Below are 20,556 nucleotides of genomic sequence, written 5' to 3'. Positions count from 1 at the left end.
GCTGCTACAGATTTCCAAGATTTGATTTGGATATGGATAGTGACATCTTTATTATTTTTAATGAAAAATATTATTGGAAATTTTGTGATTATGGGAGACTTTAATATGCCAGATATTGATTGGAGAACAAGTACTACTAATAACGGTAGGGCCCAGATATTTCTGGATGTGGTAGCTCATAAATTTCTTCACCAAATAGTCCTGAAACGAACAAGAGGTGATGCCATTTTAGATTTAGTTTTGGTAAGTAGCAAGGACCTCATAGAAGAACTGGTTGTAGAGGACAATTCTGGTTTAAGTGATCATGAGTTAATTCAGTTTAAACTAAATGGAAAGATAAACAAAAATAGATCTGCAACTATGGCCCTTGATTTCAAAAGGGAAAACTTAAAAAATATTAAAGGAATTAGTTAGGGAAGTGGACTAGCATTCAAGATCTGAATGTGGAGGCGGCTTGGAATTACTTTAAGTCAAAGTTGCAGAAGCTATCTCAAACCTGCATCCCAAACAAGGGGGGAAAAAATGTAGGAAAGGGTTGCAGACCAAATTAGATGAACAAGCATCTCAAAACAGGTTATTAAGAGAAAGCAGAAAGCCTGCAAGGAATGGAAGAAGAGATGGATCAGCAAGGAAAGCTACCTCTTGCAGGTCAGAAAGTGTAGAGAAAAAGTGAGAACTGCCAAAAGCCAAGTAGAGTTGTTCCTTGCAGAGGAAATTAAAACCAACAGTAAAAGTTTCTTTAGCCATATAAATAAAAAGAAAACAAGGAAAGAAGAAGTGGAACTGCTAAACACTAAGGATGGGGTGGAGATTAAAGATAATCTAGGCATGGCCCAACACATAAACAAATATTTTGCCTCACTTTTTCATAAGAGTAATGAGAAGCTTGGGGGCTGTGGCAGGGTGGCTAATGGGAAAAGGGATATGGAAGTAGAAATTACCACATCTGAGGTGGAAGAGAAACTCAAAGAAGCTTAATGGGACCAAATTGGGGGGCCCGGATAATCTCCATCCAAGAATATTAAAAAACTTGGCACATGAAATTACAAACCAAATAGCAAGGATTTTTAATGAATCCATAAACTCAGAGGTCATACCCTATGATTGGAGAATTGCAAATATAGTACCTATATTTAAGAAAGGGGGAAAAAAAGGGATCTGGGAAATGACAGGCCGGTTAGTTTGACCTTAATTGTCTATGATGTCTTAGAACAAGTTTTGAAAGAGAGCAAGTAGTTAAGGACATAGAGGTAAACAGTAATTTGGATAAAATACAAATGGTTTTAGAAAAGGTAGACTGTGCCAGACCAACTTGATCTCTTTATTTGATAAGTGAGTTTCTAGACAAAAGGAATGCAGTATATCTAATCAACCTGGATTTCAGTAAGGCATTTGAAACAATTCCACATGGGAAATTATTAGTTAAATTGGAAAAGATGGGGATTAATATGATACTTGAAAGGTGGCTCAGGACCCTGGTTAAAGGGGAGACAACAACGGGTCGTATTGAAAGATGAACTGTCAGGCTGGAGGAAGGTTACTAGTGGAGTTCCTCAGGGACTGGGATTGGTCTTGGGACCATTCTTATTTAACATTTTCATTCATGACATTGACACAAAAAATTAGAGTATGCTAATGCAATTTGCAGATGATACGAAGTTGGGAGGTATTGCCAATACGGAAGAGGGCCGGAATATCATACAAGAAGATTTGGATGACCTGGAAAACCGGAATAATAAAAATGGGATGAAATGTAATAGTGCAAAGTCAGGAACTAAAAAGAAGAATTTTTGGTATAAGCTGGGGGCACATCAGTTGGAAGCAACAGAGGAGGAGAAAGACTTGGTGTATTGGTCAGTCACAGGATGACTATGAGCTGCAAATGTGATGCAGCCATGAAAAAGGCCTAATGTGATCTATGATGCATCAGGCGAGGTATTTCCAGTAGAGATAGGGAAGTGTTATTACCATTACACAACTCACTACTGAGACCTCATTTGGAATACTGTGTGCAATTCTGGTCTCCCATGTTTAAAAAAAGATGAATTTAAACTGGAACAGGTGCAGAAGAGGGCTACAATGATTGCTCTCTAAATACATCAGAGGGAGAAACACCAGAGAGGGAGAGTAGTTATTTAAGTTAAGGGCCAATGTTGGCACAAGAACAAATGGATACAAACTGGCCATCAATAAATTTAGGCTTGAAATCAGATGAACCACCCGAGAAGTTAAGTTCTGGAACAGCCTTCTATGGGGAATAGTGAGGGCAAGAAACCTAACATGTTTCAAGACTGGGTTTGATAAATTTATGGCAGGGATGCTAAAATGAGATTGCCTACAATGGCACATGGCCCATCTGCAACTGGTGTTAGCAAATATCTCCAACAGCTGGCGATAGGACACTAGTTGGGGAAGGCTCTCAGTTACAACAGAGAATTATTTCCCGAGTGGCTGGCTGGTAGGTCTTGCACACATGCTTAGGGTCTAACTGACCACCTATGTGGTCTCGGGAAGGAATTCTCCCCCAACTGAAATTGGCAGAGACCCTGGGAGGTTTTTGCTTTCCTCTGCAGTGTTGGGCATGGGTCACATGCTGGTTTGAGCTACAGTAAATGGTGGATTCTCTGTAACTTGAAGTCTTTAAATCAAGATTTGAAAATTTCAGTAACTCAGTCAGAGGTTGTGGGTCTATTACAGGAGGGGGTGGGTGAGGTTCTGTGGCTTGCAATGTGTAGGAGGTCACCTAGATGATCATGATGGTCCCTTCTGCCCTTAAAGTCTATGAATCTATGAGCCTACATGCTATTATTTTTGTTACTCTGTCTCCTCCACCCTGACCCACGTGTTTGACTCATCTACCTGCTTTGTCTTGTCTTTAGAGTATAAGCTCATTGGGGCTTATATGTTTGCACAGCACCTAGTACAATAGAATTCTGATCTGGTTGGTCTCTAGGCACTACTGCAACATAATGTTAAATAATATTAAATTATTAATTATTATTATTTACATAGTATCCAAATAGATACTTTACAGATGTAGAATAAGGCTCCTGCCCTGAAAAACAGATAATTAACTGAAAGCACTCCGACAAAATACAGCCAAAGGAGTAGGGGAAGGAAGCAAACAATTGACAAAGGGATACAGAGGGAAAGAAGTGTCAGAAATATGGAGTGTCAGAAATTAAATACTTGAATACAAAGATATGAGAAAGGCATAGAAAAAACACTTGGGTAAGGGAATGTCTGTGGTGTAGAAAATGAAACAGCAGTGGTGTGGGTGAGTAGAAAATGAGATGCTGATCAGTGGGAAGGATTTTAAACGGTGGTGGAGGTTGGCAACAAGCTTACTGAAGAAGAAATGTTTTGAGGGAAGGGGAAGGGAAATAAATTCAATTGGAGTGGCGTGCAGAGCAAAAATTAATTATGGAAGAGTAGAACAATTGAAATGAAGGGGCTCTGAACTGATTAACTGGGGAGTGGTTCTCCCGCTGGCCAGGAGAGAACTCCTACCCCTTTCCCTTATCCTTTCTCTCTCTCATTCCTTTCCTTTCCATCCATCCAGCTCACTATCCATCATTTTATTACGCACATATATTCTGATTCTGAAGGACATCTTTCTGTCTGACATCACCTTTTCTGGAAGTGGTTTTATACCTATCTTCTTACAATTTCGCTTGTTAATTTTGAGATCAAAGAACCAAGTGATGACAAGAGAGGAAAAAAGGCAAAGGCAAAAGCTCCTTATTCTCTTTCCTCCAAGAGGATCTGAAGAGAGATTGACAGTACTAGCAAGGTGTTAGTCAAGTGTATAAACTGCTGATTGCAATTGTCATGATTGTCCAAAATAAATAAAAAGAGCAGAAGCATCTTGTAGACACAAAAGACGAAAGGCATACACACTAAAAAAAGTTCTTATAAACTAGCCAATTCCTCTCCTGACCTATGAAGATCAAATTAAGGGGGAGGGAGGATGACGATGATATCATGAGAGTTTAAAACAAGCTAGCCAAAAACCCTGGAACTAAGTTTAAATGACAATTTGTTAGTGTATTGCTGAGAGAGGTTGAATTCATTATTTTAATAATAATGAAGAGTGTACACTGGGGATGATAATGATATAGATGCTTATTACAGTAGCATCAAGCAGAGTGTCAGTACCCATACAAGTTCATATATTGGACATGGATTCATCATCTACTGTGTTAACTTCAAAAGAGTCCTTTCCTCATTTTGTAAATTACATTTTTTAACATATCATGTCATGTCTGAAATACAGACACATTAGACTATTTGATGAATGGTTTGGCTTACCATTTGTCTGAGGAGACACAAAAAAGTGAAAAATTAAGTGCAACACTGTGCAGTCTCTGCCAACAAGACTAATGTTACAATGTCCAGAGAATTTTTACCAATAATAAATGAGAAAGCAGCTTGCTGTTTGATGAGATCAGCTAGTCCAAGTCTCTCCAAACCAATTGCTTTTCTTTGGGCTCACTAATCTGTGGCTATGAAATATGATAAATTATATTTTTCTGATGCCCTCTTAGCTCATTCTTTTACCTTGGAATCTAGTCTGAATTTTTTTGGGATAAGAAAAACAGCAAATTATATTGCCAGACTATTAACTATGGCCCTCCAATCTAAATTGTCGGAGCAGCTGACTATCCTAAATGTGGACTTGTCATGTCACGTCCTTCCTCGCTTTTGCCTGTTGTTCACTGAAATTCAACAATACCTATAATAAAAGTCCTTTTTATCCTGCATCCTCAATTTTTGCCCCTACATTGTGGGAAATCCTGACTCTAAACACAAAACATTAGAATTTAGTAGAATCTATAAATGATTAAAGCATAAACAAGCAAAATATGAATGGCTAATATAAATGACACACTAATTTAATACACTCACCAATGAAAACAGTATTTAAAGAGGCAATGCAACTTGATGGGGAAAAAGCCACCAAGATTCCAAGACTCCAAAGCAATAATTTTAAGGGATAATTTTAATGAGGTTGGATAATTTATTAAATATATTAAATATATAAGATGATGAAACAGACACAGGTTTCATAGCAATGAACATCTTGCATCCAAATGAGGATACTCATTGACACAACCCACAATATCTTAATCCTCAACCGAATATTTTGATATTTTGGCTATAGGATAGATCTTATTAAACTCTGTGTCCTTGATAGAATAGGCTCAGTGGCTTTTCATATATTTAATTTTTTTTTAAAGCACCACTGTATGTCTGCTAGAATAAAACAAATAACATCTCCACTTTACACGCTAGAAGAGGAGGCAGGCAGTATACTTGCAGATACTATTAATGCAAAAGCCTCTTGTAGGTGTGTCTTACCGGTTCTCCTGCACTGCCTGCTGCGTGATGGGAATAACAGATGAGACCCGGGATGGGCTGTTCACCTTTTGCCATGATAACAGCAGAACTGGTGTAGGATGGATGCTTCTAATGTACAATACATAACAGCTATGAATACAGTGACAGGAAAACATGAAACTATACAAGCAAAATGACTGAAAGGGAACAAGGGTGAATACAGGTGGGACACTGAAATGCAAAGTGCTTAGAAATTTATATGAGCACAATCAGTTTAGATCTCAGGTATTTTCTGCCCTTAAAAAATTGCACTAAATACTTAAGTCTTTGGCCATTTCAAAAGAACTATTTGACTTAATTAGACATTACATTTAAATTAATATTAACAAAAATTGCAACTTGCAGTTGATAATTTACATCCCGTTTTGCTTCTAGTCCTGCAAACCTACATGTAATCAGGATTTTTTTGTTCATGAGAAAACGATATTAGGTTGGAGGCATCATGGAAACATGATGACTCATTCCTGAACTTCATCTTTTGGAAGCAGGAATGCTGCTATTGTGTTTTAAATAAAAAGTGGTATACTGTCTTTTTGATTTACTTAAAATGAATTCCTTATCTGGATACACTGGTCAACAGCAACTGAAAAACAGCAGTTTAGCCAGTTGTAGGGTGGATGAACTTAAATAACTTTTCACAAGCATCTAGAAACACACAAACCTTAAATATGTATAAATTGAAGGCATGAAACAAAGGTAAAAGATACAGTGCTGCAACTAAAACAATACTATTGATTTGGGAAAAAAAATTATAGAGAAAATAGTATTTTAACCGATTTTGACATACTGAAATAATAAATTTTCCAAGTACTATTTTAACAAATTATTTTAAGTCGTTTTTCTTTTATACTCCAAAATTTCTAATCCTAGTCTTGGTAACATTTGCCTAATCAAACTGGCTAAAGTAATGAAATCTCAATAGTAATGAGACCTATTTATTGTAGCAGAATTCCACATCACTATGCCCCCATAACATGGATGTATATGGGGGGAATACTAGTAGCCTGGGTAGATTATTAGCTATTCTACAACCTCCTTGTCATATTTTTTTCCATTTTAGCTTCGGCAAAATCAATATTGTCCTTTTTAACAGAACGTTGTGATAGCAGGAAATGAAGTACCGCCTACTGGAGTCAGGCAGGGCAGGTGTTTTAAGTAAAAAAAAAAATTCTAGGACTTCAGAAAATGGTATTGTAAAGTCCACAAAAGAATTAAGATAATAGCAGGGTATGTGTGGTACCTTACAAAGTTTGTGATAACTACCAAAACAGGGCTGGCATATTGTTGTGGAACTGGATGGTACTGATTTTTAGACAATGTATTTAAAATCCACCAGTTTGTAAAAACCAAAAAACAAACATGTTCCTAAAATGCAATTGGATGTTGGTGGAAAGTACCTGAGATAGAAACCTAAGTGCCCCTTATGCATATGACTTAGACTCACCTTAGCTGCAATGGCTGCAGCAGTTATATGTGAAGAGGAACTGTCCTCTGTTGAGGCTACTCCACTATCCTTCTTCTCTTCCTCCTCTTCCTCGCACTGTACACCTTTGTCTTCTGTCTGTTTGTGTGGGCTGGTGGTTGGAGGAGGAGAAAGAGGAGGTGGCGGTGAAGGTAGGTCTTCAAGTTCGTCGTGTACCTCCTTTACTTTTACAATGGCATCCCGCAAAAGGTCAATGGCATGAGGTAGGGCTGGCAGTATAAACTGAAAACATTCCTATGTACAACAAGAAGAGAAATGACAATGAAGAGTTACCTATAGATGAAAATAGGGATTTGACTTCTCTGTCAGTAAGGAGTAATTGGGGTTTAGATCAGATTTTCCATCTGATCAAAAATTAACACCCAATCTCTGATGGGAGAAGAATCAAGTGAAAATCGAATAGATTAATCAAAGGTGAATTGGGCGCTATACAGTATTATTTTTCAGAGAATCATACACAAGAACACTTTGTTGTGCAACAGTTAAAACTGCTAAAATTAACCAACCAATATTACAAACATAAAAATCTAGGATATCAACAGTTAAGTGCCATTGTACACACCATCCAGTAACCAATCCACAACAGTTTATAGAATGAACAATCATTAGCCAAACCACAGAACACATATCACAAATATCATGTTTAAACAGACATTCAAAACATAAACAATGTTTATTCTACCCTAGACTCAAACTGTCCCCATTTTGTTCCTTTCATACCCAGAGAAAGATTCTTCAAATCCTTATTCACACCATTAGGGGTTTCTATAATCATGCTTTCACATGGTAAGACACATTACTTTTTATTCTTGGACTTTTCCTATGGGCTGGTAGAATGACAGACTATCATTAATGTCATCATAATTTCTTATAACTCAGGATAATTTTACAGTGACCATATAAAATCTTTCCTCTAAACCTCCCTTTGTCCTATGTTTTTCTAAAAGATTGTAAGAAGTTTCCATCCTATGGTTGGAGAAATTGAAAAACTGCAGAGACCCTGTAACTGTACTCCTTGTACCTATAATACCAGTCATAGGTGTGATGCATTGCAAACAACACATATACAAACAATACCTATGTATTTAGGAATATTTTAATAAAATTAAAACAATCTAGTTGTCTCAGATCCACAGGATTGGTGCTTTCGCCCAAGCTTTGGAACAGTCTCTAGGAGGAACCCTTTCAGTGTTCCAGGCCCGCACTTGTCCTCCAGGCTCAGCCACATGGCTTCACTGCCTCCTTAGACTGGACCTCCTGGGCTTCAGCACTCCTGCTTTACACCGTAAGCTCTGTTCAGCAAGTCCAAATGAGATAGAGTCCTGGTAGAGACTTGTACGCTCTTCGAGGATTAATGCACCTCAGCAAGCATTTGCAGTGACACTCAAAGAGCTTTGTCAAAACAGTAGGGTTTGTTAGTCAACTGGAACACAGCATAGTAAGTCTTTAGGTTAGCACAGAGAACTGAAGGTTAAAGCATAGACCATTCTGGTTAGCCCAGCAAAGCTGTATTGAACCCCATTATTCAAGCTGTGTGTGTGTCTGCGGCCTGGTCTACACTGGGGGGGGGGGGGGGGGGGGGGGGGAATCAATCTAAGTTATGCAACTTCAGCTACGTAAATAATTAGCTGAAGTCAACATACTCAGATCTACTTAACGTGGTGTCTTCACTGCGGTAAGTCGACGGCTGACGCTGTCCCATCGACTCTGTCTGCGCCTCTCACCCTGGTGGAGTACCGGAGTTGACAGGAGAGTGCTCGGCGGTCAATTTATCGCATCTAGACTAGACTTGATAAATCGACCCCCGCTGGATCGATCACTGCCTGTCCATGTAGACAAGCCCTGAGGCTTGGTCTACACTACTTACTTACTTCAGTATAACTACATTGCTCAAGAGTGTGAAAAATTCACATTCCTGAGTGACGTAGTTATACCGACCTTAATTGCCCGTGTAGACAGTGCTATGTCAGCAGGAGAGCTTCTCCTGCTGACACAGCTACTGCCTCTCATGGTGGTGGAGTTATTAAGCTGATGGAGAGCTCTCTCCTGTCAGCTTAGAGCATCTTCACCAGATGCACTACAGTGGCACAAATGCACCAATGCAGCTGTGCTGATGTGAATCTGTAGTATAGACCTGCCCTTAGTCTGACCTCCTTGGTCAAACTCCAGGTGAGAACCCTGATTCTTTCCAGCAGCCAACTCTTATTGCCTGCCTCGCACCTCCTAGCCCTTTGTTTTCAAGCTGGGGAATGTTGCTCAACTTCCCTGCTGAGAAGTGGGGAAATCTATATCCCTTTGGATCACTGGTTGCTAGGTGTCAATGTTCTGATATTGTCTTCTCAAATATTCCATTGATATGGTGACTAAGGGCCAGACAGCTAGATGACACCCATACCCATGTCTCTTCGGCTCTGTCTACACTACAAAATTAAATCGACTTAAGTTACATTGATGTACAGCCACTACAGTAATTAAACTGCTGCTGCATGTCCACACTATGCTCCTTGTGGTGCCGGTGCGCATCCACAGTAGCAGCACTTGCATTGATGCAGAGAGCAATGCATCGTGGGTAGTTTCCCACTGTGCACCTTGCTCCCATCTAGCACGGGGTGTTTTGTGAATGGTTTCCAATGCCTCATGGGTGCAAACGAGTTGCATACTCAGCACCCAACGTTCCAAGGTGATGAGGAACCACAAAGCTGAAGTAGGAGAGTCAGTCTGAAAACAAAAAGGGGGCAAGATCCGGTATGGGAACTGATATAACGCTCTTGGGTGCCCCTTCAAAAGTTCTGCTTGGGGCAGTAGTGAGGATGATGAAGAAGAGGGCGGCTGCCTGTGCTTATAACCCCAGCTTTGTTTCTTAAACGGGTCTTGGCGCAGTGCTGGAGCCGAGAAGTAGACCGGTTATTGAGGTCTGAAGTGTGGCGACGAAAAAGGAAAGGAGACAGAAAGCCAGGTCGTGGTAGCCGAAAAGCCAAAAAGCCAAAAAGCCTCCCAGGGAATCTTCCCTGGGGTTTTTATTCTTTCTACTTCCCTGCTTACAACACTTCTAAGTGGTTAAATTCTTGCGCATAGGAGGAGTGTACAGTGTACAACAACATAAGATAACAAACCCATATCTTGTGCACGTGAAAGCAAGCTGCGAGGGTGATGATCAAGTCAGCCAATAAGTTTCCTAATCACAGACGCTGGGGTGAAGGCCACTCCTGCCTCGTAGCCACAGACACAGTGTGCCGCACCTGTGGGCTAACGATTCGGGAGCTATGCGTCCCTACACTGAAGTACTTCCTCAAAGGTACCGGGGCATAGAGGCCCAGGGACTTGAGAGTGGCCCTAGAATCCATCAGGCCATGGAATTTTGTGTCCATCTGTTCTGAGAAGAGAGATGTTCCCTCAAATGGAAGGCTCTGAATGGACTGCTGAACCTCTGGTGGTAGGCCCGAAGATTGGAGCCAAGAGCACCTTCACAGGATTACTGCCAATGCCATAGTTCTAGCAGCTGTGTCAGCTGCATCCAGGGCAGACTGGACGGAGGCCCTGGCTATAGTCTGTCCTACCTCCACCTGAGTGGAGAATTCCTGTCTGGACTTCTGAGAGCAGCGAGTCCTTGAATATAGACACGAGGTCTCAGATGTTATAGTCATACTGCTCATGCGAGGCCTGCTGGTTGGAGATGTGGAGCTGTAATCCACCAGTAGAATAAATTTTTCTGCCAAATAGGTCCAGCTTCTTTGAGTCCATGACCTTGGGGGTCACACCCTGCAGCCCTTGCCTGTCTCTTTTGTGGGTTGCTGCGACCACAAGAAACCCAGGAGGGGGATGGGAATAAAGGTATTCATACCCTTTGTGGAGGACAAAGTACTTTTTCTCTGCTCTTTTTGAGGGGGGGGGGGGCAGGGAGGACAGAATCTGCCATAGGGATCTAACTGGACCCATAATAGCCTGGTTGAGGGGTAGGCCACCTTTGAGAGGGCTGCCACGGCCAAGATATCAATCAGGCTGTGGGAGGATTTTTAAAGCACCTCCACTTCCAGCTGTAGGTTAGAAGCCATCCTTTTCAGTAGCTCCTGGTGAGCTTTAAAGTCATCCTGAGGCGCCGAGCCACTCAACTCCAGCACAGCTTTGTCTGGGAAGGAGGAGGAAGCCTGAACCAGCAGGGGAGCTTCCTTCTTTTCTTCTGCACCAACCATAACATGTAACCCCAAATCCTGAGTATCGGTACCGTGTTTGGTACTGGAGTCCGGGTCGGGTGCCAGACAGTGCAGTGGAAGGGCCCTTCTCTTGGACCCCACTGAGTATGAACAGCTGGAAGATGTCCCAGTACTGGGGGAAAACACCACGGATTCCCAAAAGGCCATTGGCTCTGCACAGGCCACTGCCCTCTGGACCAAGCACTTGGAGGGGCACTTCCATGGGGATCCAACGGAACATAGGCCAGGTACTGGTATCGGCCCCTTGGCTGGGTGCATGGCTCCACCTCCAACTCTGATGACAAGTCGGCTTGCGGGGATCATGGATGGAGGTACCCATTTCTTCCACCGACCGATGCCGAGGGTCTGGGGAACAGTGCCAGAGCGGGGAAGCCTTTGCCGACATCAGCAGACTCTGTTTCCTTCTGGTCAGTACCAAAGGACCCGGTGCCGGATAGGAGCTTGGGGCACCATGCCCCCTTCTGCTTGATATCCTCACCAGTGCCGGATCTTGTTCCACAGGGGTCGGCGGTACCGAGACTGCCATCAGGTTCCTGGCTGCGGCGAATGCCCCTGGGACGGACAGCACCATGAACCTGCTTGTGCTACGATATCCCCCCAGTGTCAGTGGTTGGTCCTGCACCAGACTCAACAGCACCCGTGAGCATGGAAGAGTTGATGGTGCTGCTTGCAGGGCGGAGGCAAAGGAGTGGCCTTATGCAAGTCACACACCGCTGCACTCCCTGTGTTTGTCCTTTCTCAGATCAGGGAACATCCCCTCTTGGACCGTAGCTTTTTGTGCTTCTTCCTCAGCACTAATAAAGGGGAACAGTGCTGAGAGACATGTACCACCAGAGGAGCACTCCGCACTGATGGCGAGGTACTTGGTGCCGAGTCTGACCAGCTTGGCTCCGACGCCAGTGTGAGTGCGGCTTCCATCAGGATGGATCTTGGCCTAGCTTCCCTGTCCTTCTTCATACGAGGCTTGAACTGGCGGCAGACCTGGCAATGCTCTCGTACGTGAGCTTCCACCAGACACTTCAGACAGCTGGAATGTGGGTCGCTCACCGGCATTGGCTTGCCACAGGAGGTACAGGGTTTGAAGCAGCATATAGGGGAACACATGGGATTCATAAAAATATTACAGAAAACTTCCACTTTGTCACACTAGTACTTTGTGTAATTTGACAAGAATGGGTGGGTGTGGGTATGAATTTGATTGGCAGTGTGATGGGGTGGCCACAGAGGAGAGCAGCCATGTGGCAGGAAGGCATAGGAGCAGGGTAGGGAGGGGAGAAGACAACACTGCATTTGTTATATTTGGTGCTCATTTTCCGAGTTTTCTTTGTAACCAGAAATGCAGAAGCAAATCTTTTAAAAATGAAATCTCCAAATCTGAAGCATCCATTCAACAACAAATAGTTGCCCGGAAAAATGGTTATAATAAATATTGCCAGGAAATAAAAAATGATCACATTAACAAAATAAAAAGTAGCCTATCCTTTAGATGATGCTAGACTCTACGCATGAATCAATTTGCCAGAAAGATTAAAAAAAGTCTCAAATGATGCATTTGAATTACAATTCAAGGTAATTAACAGGTTTACTTCTAAATTCTTTGAAAATTAATTCTGTACTCAATGTAAGTGCTGTAAGTTAGGTGAGAATACAGATATACTACATTAAACATATATACTAAAAATAATCTTTAAAGTGCAAAACTCTTGTTACCGTTTCTCCAAAACTACTATTTTTTGAAAAACAGCCTTGGAAATACCAAAGCACACAACTCTCTTTATTTAAATAAACTCTAAACCTCAAAAAGTGAAACATGATATAAGTGGTGGACAAGGACAGGAAGTTGTAATCTGACTGAAAATGAAAAGCAGTGAATCTTTGAGGAAGTACACAAAGAATTACTAACACATTAGAAAAGTAAACAGGCTGTTTTGGGGAAAACGAAGCAAGCAAACAAAACCCTGTTTGGTTTAAGTATTGACAAATAGGTTCCAAAAGAGAGTTCTAAATCCCACATTATTTGTAGTATTCAAAACTTTTACTGGCAAACATTAAAAACACTAGGGGGCAGAATCTCTGCTAGTGTAAATTGTCATAGGCCCAGTGACATCAGTGGGCCTATGACAATTTACACCGAGTGTGTACCCCAGGGTGATCTGTCCTTCTGTAGCTGATACAATGGTTTAAATTAAGAAATAAGTTGAAATTAGGTTTTGGGCCTAAATTAGCCTAAGTGTAGAGGAGTATGGAAAATTGAATTTGCTAGTATGAGAAAGTTAAAGATAAGCTGGACACAGAATATAATGGGAAAGTAAGAGTTAGCAAGAACATGACCCAGGGTTATTTTGCTCATTACGTTTAGGCTATAACTGGTTTAAAGCAAGGTTTTAATGAGTGTTTTTGAGAGTTGTGAATGTTTATTAAAATGCTATCTATATTGATAGTATGGGAAGGACTTTGGTGCAGATGTTAATTGAAATAATGTGTAATGTAAAGAGCCAATAAGAAGGTGGTCGAAATACAATTATGGAAAGATCAGTTTTATATTAATTAATATTATAATAGCTTATAAAAGGAGTAGTTTTGCTAAATTGCCAGTGAGCTCCAATTAATATCAAAAAGTTACCATTAGGTTCTAAGATTATATGGCTATACTTCATTTGGTGTCAGTGGATTGATCATCCATCAATACAATATTTAATCTTTGGGCGCATGTGTAATTGTTGTACAGTGGCAATTGCATGACTGTTTGCTTAACTAATCATTTCTTTTTAATATTTTGGTTGTATCATTCGAAGTGTCACTGCATGGTCCTCTACTAAATACATTTTCTGCAACCAACCTAGAGGCTCGAACCTGAAAACTAATGGATTTTATTGCATCCTTATCTTTAACAACTTAATGCTAACTGAGAACATTTCAACATAAAGGTTATAAAAGATTATATCTCTTTCTTTTGTTGAGGCCATATTAAATAAAGGAATGGGGCAGGCAAAAAGTAGGAGAAATCTCCCACAAATCTTGATTGTGAGGCACACTGTACAAAAGTTTTCTGAACAGCACATCCCAGCACCACTGATATCTTTCCTTTTGCTCCCAGACCTTATACACCATCACTGCAGAGAAGAATGTGCTGGGTTTTGGCATTCAATCAAACACATTGAGTGCTCTCTAAAGCGAAGTGGAATATTCAGTGTGCCAACCATTACTTAGAGTGTTCACAACCACAGCACAGAAGTACTAGGTAAAGTACAGCTTCTTGTGGGTACAAGTGTTTGTTTCTTCCCCCACTATATTGCTAAAGCAAACATAGGGTTGCCAGTTTTGGTTGGACATATTCCTGGGGGTTTCATCACGACATAATCTTTAATTTCTAGAAACTCCAGAACAATCCTGGAGGTTTGGCAACCGTGGTACAATCTAGTTTACCAAACAAATTGCTCCTCTTAAAAGATGACTAGAGCCATTTTATTGCACTAACAGTTTAATCTCTTTTAAAAATTATCTTTTGAAACATCACACTTCTTTTCATTTATCTACCAAAAAGTAACAATCAGTATAGTCAGAAAAGTGAATATAAAATACCATGGGAGGTCTGCTATTTATTTTCTCTTCATGATTTATTCTTCCATGATAAATATGCAGAGTTTAAAAGTAAAAAAATGATTTTGTCTAATTGTCAGGGATATAAAATAAACAACAGGATCTAAAAATCCAGCTGGGTACTTTTTCTGTCTCATATCATTACCAGTAATAAAGATTCTACATTTGGAATTTAGCTGCTCATTCTGTTGATAGTGAAACTTAAATTTACAGCTCTTTATATTGGTGTCCTGGTCAGAGCTAAGTACATTGTCAGCGCTTAAATGATTTATTAACTAAATTCCAGTTTAATTTATTAAAATAGACTCCAGGGTCCTCTCCTGTAGCTGTGCTACAGAGCTAAGAGGAATAAACACTTCCTTGCACAAGAAGTTGGCAGTTGTGAATCATAAAATATGAAGGAAACATATACAGAGTAAGGCCTGGTCTACACTAACATCCCAATTCGATCTAAGGTACGCAACTTCAGCTACGTGAATAACGTAGCTGAAGTCGACATACCTTAGTTCGAACTTACCGCGGTTCAGACGCGGTCCACACGCGGCAGGCAGGCTCCCCCGTCGACTCCGCGGTACTCCTCTCGCTGAGCTGGAGTACCGCAGTCGACAGCGAGCACTTCCGGGATCGATTTATCGCGTCCAGACCAGACGCGATACATCGAACCCGGAAGTTCGATTGCCAGCCGTCGAACTACCGCGTAAGTATAGACATACCCTAAGAAGGAATGATTTTTACACGTTTACTTTTTTGACCATGATGGCATTTTAACTTCTCCCGTTATTAGGGAAATTGCAGTCTTGCATGTTTTCCAGCTCTGAATGTTAACATCCACACACCCTCTTTTTACCTTCCAGTGATATTTAGTAAGGTTATTTTAATGAAATTAAAAGGGAAGTAACAATTCATTAGAAAAAGTAAATCCTCATTTGATACCTCTGTAACAAACTCATTCAATTCAGTTCTTGAGGTTCCTACATCCCGGAAGTATACCTCTCTATCATGGGTCTTAATAACCTTTGCTGAAATCTAAGAGATCTTGACTTCTTAAACTACATTAATTGAGGGGGGGGAAGAGAAAGACAAAGAAAGCACATCAGGTTACAAAAACACCTCCTTTATGAAATTTCACAACATATTTTTTCCTTTATTTTTCAGAAGATCTTGTTCTTTATCACTTGCACATATTTCATGTATGTGTTAAAATAACTATTTCTCAATATGTTGTACCCCTTTTCATCATCCTTTGTCTATTTATTTTCCTATCTTTACATTGTGAGTAACTCAGGGCAGAGATCGTGCCTTCTTTTTGTTTGGATAACACCTAGTACATTGTGGGTCTACTGGAAATAGTAAATAAAAATTATCAAAAAAACAATGCCACTCTATCTCCCCCATAGTTTAACACATGGGACATCAATCTCTAGAATCTAAAAAAGGGGCAATATAATGTGTTGAAATAATGTTGTCTCTTTGGGATTACCACCTATAAATTGTCAAAACTTCTTCAAGCTTATTAATATTCATTTTTTATTTTTGCTTAAACAATAATAAATATGGGGTAAAATTCTCATTTTGATGTGACTCTTTCACAGCTGTGATGGAAACTCTAAAATATAACATAATTGGGGTAGTGTATTAGAATCAGGAAATGAAAACAACTTAAAATAGAAAACTGACCAGCTAGTTTCACTGTCCAAGCTGAGTGAAAGGCAAAAAGAAAACGAAGTACATGAAGGGTGAAAAATAACTTTGAGTTTTAAAATTCTTTCAGTTGTAATAACTCTGAAATTCAATAACGAAAGAAGAGATTGTTTGGAATATATATATCTTCATAACAGTTTAAAAACTGTTGCCCTACACCTTTTTTTCCCCTTTCCTGACCAAAATTGGTAGTAAGAAAGAAATGAATTCCTCGTACACAAGACTGAGCTGGATCTCTTATTTCTCCCTGAGAATCAGAATGTAGAGTCTTGTGGCTGCAGAGAGCAATGCACTTGATCCTGTTTTTGGCTATATTAACACATATACACATGGATTTTTATAAAATTGGTTGTGCAGCTAATTTTCTGCCATGTCAAGCAATGTGAAGTCCTTCTTATAGGATGGCAGCAAGCTCTAAAGGTAGACTCAATATAAACACTTCTTACCTGTGACCCTTTCTTGCTGCCTGGCAGGTTAATTATGAGAGTTTTTCCTCTGATTCCACATACAGGTCTGAAAAGAAAGAGAAACAGGGTGAAATGTATGCAAGTGCCATCTTTCATGGGAAAACCCCATCATGAAAGGGCAATTATAACTAGTCACCACTGCCTGCCAGTTCAGTTTGCCTGCTCTCAAAATGCCTCGTGGTCACATTCTAATCAAGGGTTGAATTAGGACAGGGGATGAGATGTGCTCAGAAGAAACAGGACCAGAAGCAGCATCAGGTAAGGCAGACAATCAGATTTCCACATTTGATCAAGTGTAATATAAAGATATTGATTGGGCCAGAGCCCCAGTTGGCGTAAATCTGTTTAGCGCCATTAACTTCATTGTTTAGCTCCATCAAATAAGGATCTGGCCTATTTGCTATTTGCTCAAATTCTTTGGTTTGTGTACAACTTGAGTAATGGTTTCAGAAAATTATTTTGACTAGGAGCTAAAAATAACAATAGGTCACTCCAAGTTCCATTTGTTCTATTTTATGTTTTTTAATTGCAGTATAAGAAAAGAACAAAGGGAAATAATAATAATTCTCATATATAAAAATTTAATCAGGAGGACTGTTAGTACAGCAACCTGGACAGAATGGTATCATATTCATTTCAAACCTAAAGGGCAATTTTCAAATCTTATTCTCCCCATGAGTCTGCTTTGCACTCCCCAAGAGGCACATTCAGCAGTGAAAAAGCCAAGATGAAGTGATGATTTGCAGCAGAGAATTTGAGATTAGAGCCTATCTCATAAGCATGGAAGATAAAAAATGAATACTACTACTATTGCTAAGCAGTAATGTAGATGACTTAACATTTTCGAAGAGCTTCACAACTTTAACCATTTATTCCTTTGGCACCCCAGACTACACCTCCATTTTAAAGTTTGGGGGGGAAAAGGAAAAGAGATAAGTGATTTGCAAAAAGACAAAGCAGAAGTTGGTTTCAGGACCTCGGAATCAGCCCTGATCAGGCTCTCAATCCTTTACTCAGACAACGTCTCTACCATACAATATAAAATACGGTATATATAATAAATATTACTTTTATATTTCAATACCACATTGGGTATGTCTACACTGCATTGTAATCCTGGGTCTGTGGGACCAGTGCTTGTGGACTTGGTGTTTCCAAGCCCATGCTTGAAAAAACCTGGGTTTACAATTGCTGGACCTGGGTCTCACAACTGTGCTAATGCATCCATATTGCACTATGCAGACCTTCTGACTTGGATCTGTGGCTTGAGTTGTGTCCACACTGCAAAATGACAGGGCTCGGATGTGAGTCTCAGCAGTACTCAGGATCCAACCCCCAGGTGGGTTCTGGGACCAGGGTCCTGAGTGCTTGCTGACCCAAGCCAGACAGATCGTGTGTGGACAGTAGGGGGAGTTGGGCTCAAAACTGAGTCTAAGCCTGGGTTTACAATGCAGTATACACATACCTCTAGATGCCCGAAGTCAGGATTGAGGCCCTGTAGTGTACCTCTTTGCAGAAAGAAGTAGGCAGAATACCTACCCCTAAGAAAACAAGTGATATATAAAGGGAAGAAGAGATGAATACATCAAAATATATACAGGTAATTATATACAATGTACAATTCCTTTTTAAAAAACATATCCTGCATTATATCTATTCATTAGATATTCCTAACTGCCCCAAGCCCTAACTATCATTTACAGGTAAACATTTGTAGGCATTTATGTCAAAAGTGGGTTCTGAGAGGTATTTGAAAAAGGAGGGTAGTGGCCTTAAGGATCAGCTCAGGAAGGATGTTCCATGTGTAAGTGGTGTCATGGAAGAAAGTGATAAGGTGTTTGGGGCAGTAGGTAAGTTGGTGGTCAACGATGACATTATCAGCAGAGCAAGGGAACTACTCACATGAGTAGTCACTCATGTTTGTACATATTTACAGGATCAGCCCCTAAATTCAAAATTTTACCCACAGGTATCTATGAGTGGAGACAGTGAATACATCACAGGATGGAGTTTTCCTTGACACTGAAAGTAAAGAAACATTGTGAGCGTTGCCACAAATGATGCCCCAGATGTACATCTGTAGCCCAATCCAAAGTCTATTAGCATCACCAGAGTGCACTACAACCTATGGGACCATGAAGCGTTATCAGGAGAGGTTTTTTCCCAGAACTCAGCTAAAGAACATTTAGTCAAAACCAAGAGAAGAGGGAGAAAAGTTGCAAGTCCAGGAAGGTACCTGCCCTTCACCAGGCAACCCCAACATAGTGCAAATCAGTCTACTAGCAATTTAGATGCAGTGATGTTACGTATTTGTGGCACAATTTGTCCTTATTTATGCATTAGAGAATCCCATCAGATACGAACAGATGCATATTTTCCTCATGACTTCATTTCAATATAATAAGGTGCCATGAGATATCCTGAGAGTCCTTTCCAACCTCAGTCACTGACTACAGCTGCTCCAGGTCTTCTTAACCACCACTGTGCTTTATTATATATTACATTTACAATCACTGCCAGCTTCCCAACTAGCTTCTGAGGAAGGGTACAGTAGCAGCAGCCAGTCCTGTTTACTTTTGTCTTCCTCTCCTCCCAGCACTTCCTTCCTGTTTACTTATTTAGTCCTAGCTGCTGGATATTTCCATCCAACTAGCCTCTCAGCTGTATCTTCTCTCATTTAATTGGTTTCAGAGTAGCAGCCGTGTTAGTATACTCAAAAAGAACAGGAGTACTTGTGGCATCTTAGAGACTAACACATTTATTTGAGCATAAGCTTTGGTGGGCTACAGAGACGAGTGGCTGGGTCATTACACATATTGAATCTATTTCACCGTGTTAAGTATCCTCACACCTTCTTGTCAACTATCTAAAATGGGCCATCTTGATTATCACTACAAAAGTTTTTTTCTCCTGCTGATAATAGCTCATCTTAATTAATTAGCCTTTTACAGTTGGTATGGCTACTTTCACTTTTTCATGTTCTCTGTATGTATATATATCTTCTTACTATATGTTCCATTCTATGCATCTGATGAAGTGGGCTGTAGCTCACCAAAGCTTATGCTCAAATAAATTTGTTAGTCTCTAAGGTGCCACAAGTACTCCTGTTCTTTTCTCATGTAATTGGTCACCTCTGCCAACCATCTGTCTTTCAATCAGTGCTCAAATAATATAAACTGGTGGGGAGCTGAGTGACAGGGTGCTGAGTCAGCTCCTGACAGCACGCTTTGTTACATGAGGATTCTTTGCAGAAGTTCCTACATAATTTTGCTAGACTTTGTAGGTCCTGCTTTGTTGCAAGTGAATTAATAATTTGCAAAGAATTTATGCCACAAGTTTTGCTTTTTTCTATTTATTAAATATTTGAGAAGAGATTGGAAATTTCTCATAATTTTAGATTACGTTGTTTAAAAATTACATTTATTCTATGGCTTGATATGCAACATCTTAAATTTTCAGCTACACAGCTGGGTTGTGATTGGCCACATAAGCTAGGGTTACCATACGTCCGGATTTTCCCGGACATGTCCGGCTTTTTGGGATTCAAATCCCCGTCCGGGGGGAAATCCCCAAAAGCCGAACATGTCCGGGAAAATCCGGCGCTGGGCCGGGGGCTGGCCTGGGGCGCTGGGCGGCCGGGCCGCCGGGGGTGCTGGGGGGCCGGGAGGCGTGCGCCGGGCCGCTGGGGGCCGGC

At 40.6% G+C, this 20,556-nt stretch overlaps 1 protein-coding gene across 12 annotated transcripts in view; it reads right to left on the bottom strand.

Annotated features, from left to right (window-relative positions):
- GPHN (gephyrin) overlaps positions 1–20,556 on the bottom strand; it is a 662,403-nt gene that overhangs the window by 180,585 nt on the left and 461,262 nt on the right. For 6 of the 12 annotated variants that reach the window (XM_026651346.1, XM_026651349.1, XM_026651348.1 and 3 more), the window contains 3 exons: positions 16,842–16,908; positions 6,845–7,117; positions 5,362–5,469 (listed from right to left, as the gene is read on the bottom strand). In XM_026651346.1, coding sequence (XP_026507131.1) covers positions 5,362–5,469; positions 6,845–7,117; positions 16,842–16,908 — 448 coding nt within the window. The remainder of the gene's footprint in view (positions 1–5,361; positions 5,470–6,844; positions 7,118–16,841; positions 16,909–20,556) is intronic. The other 6 variants (XM_026651350.1, XM_026651355.1, XM_026651356.1 and 3 more) reach the window with 1 other exon arrangement.

Source organism: Terrapene carolina, unplaced genomic scaffold, assembly GCF_002925995.2.
Source record: "Terrapene carolina triunguis isolate 2854851 unplaced genomic scaffold, T_m_triunguis-2.0 Scaffold96, whole genome shotgun sequence".
NCBI classification, from domain to species: Eukaryota; Metazoa; Chordata; order Testudines; family Emydidae; genus Terrapene; species Terrapene triunguis.
The sequence above is the reverse complement of the archived record's forward strand: the minus strand, read 5'-3'. Positions and strand labels throughout refer to the sequence as shown.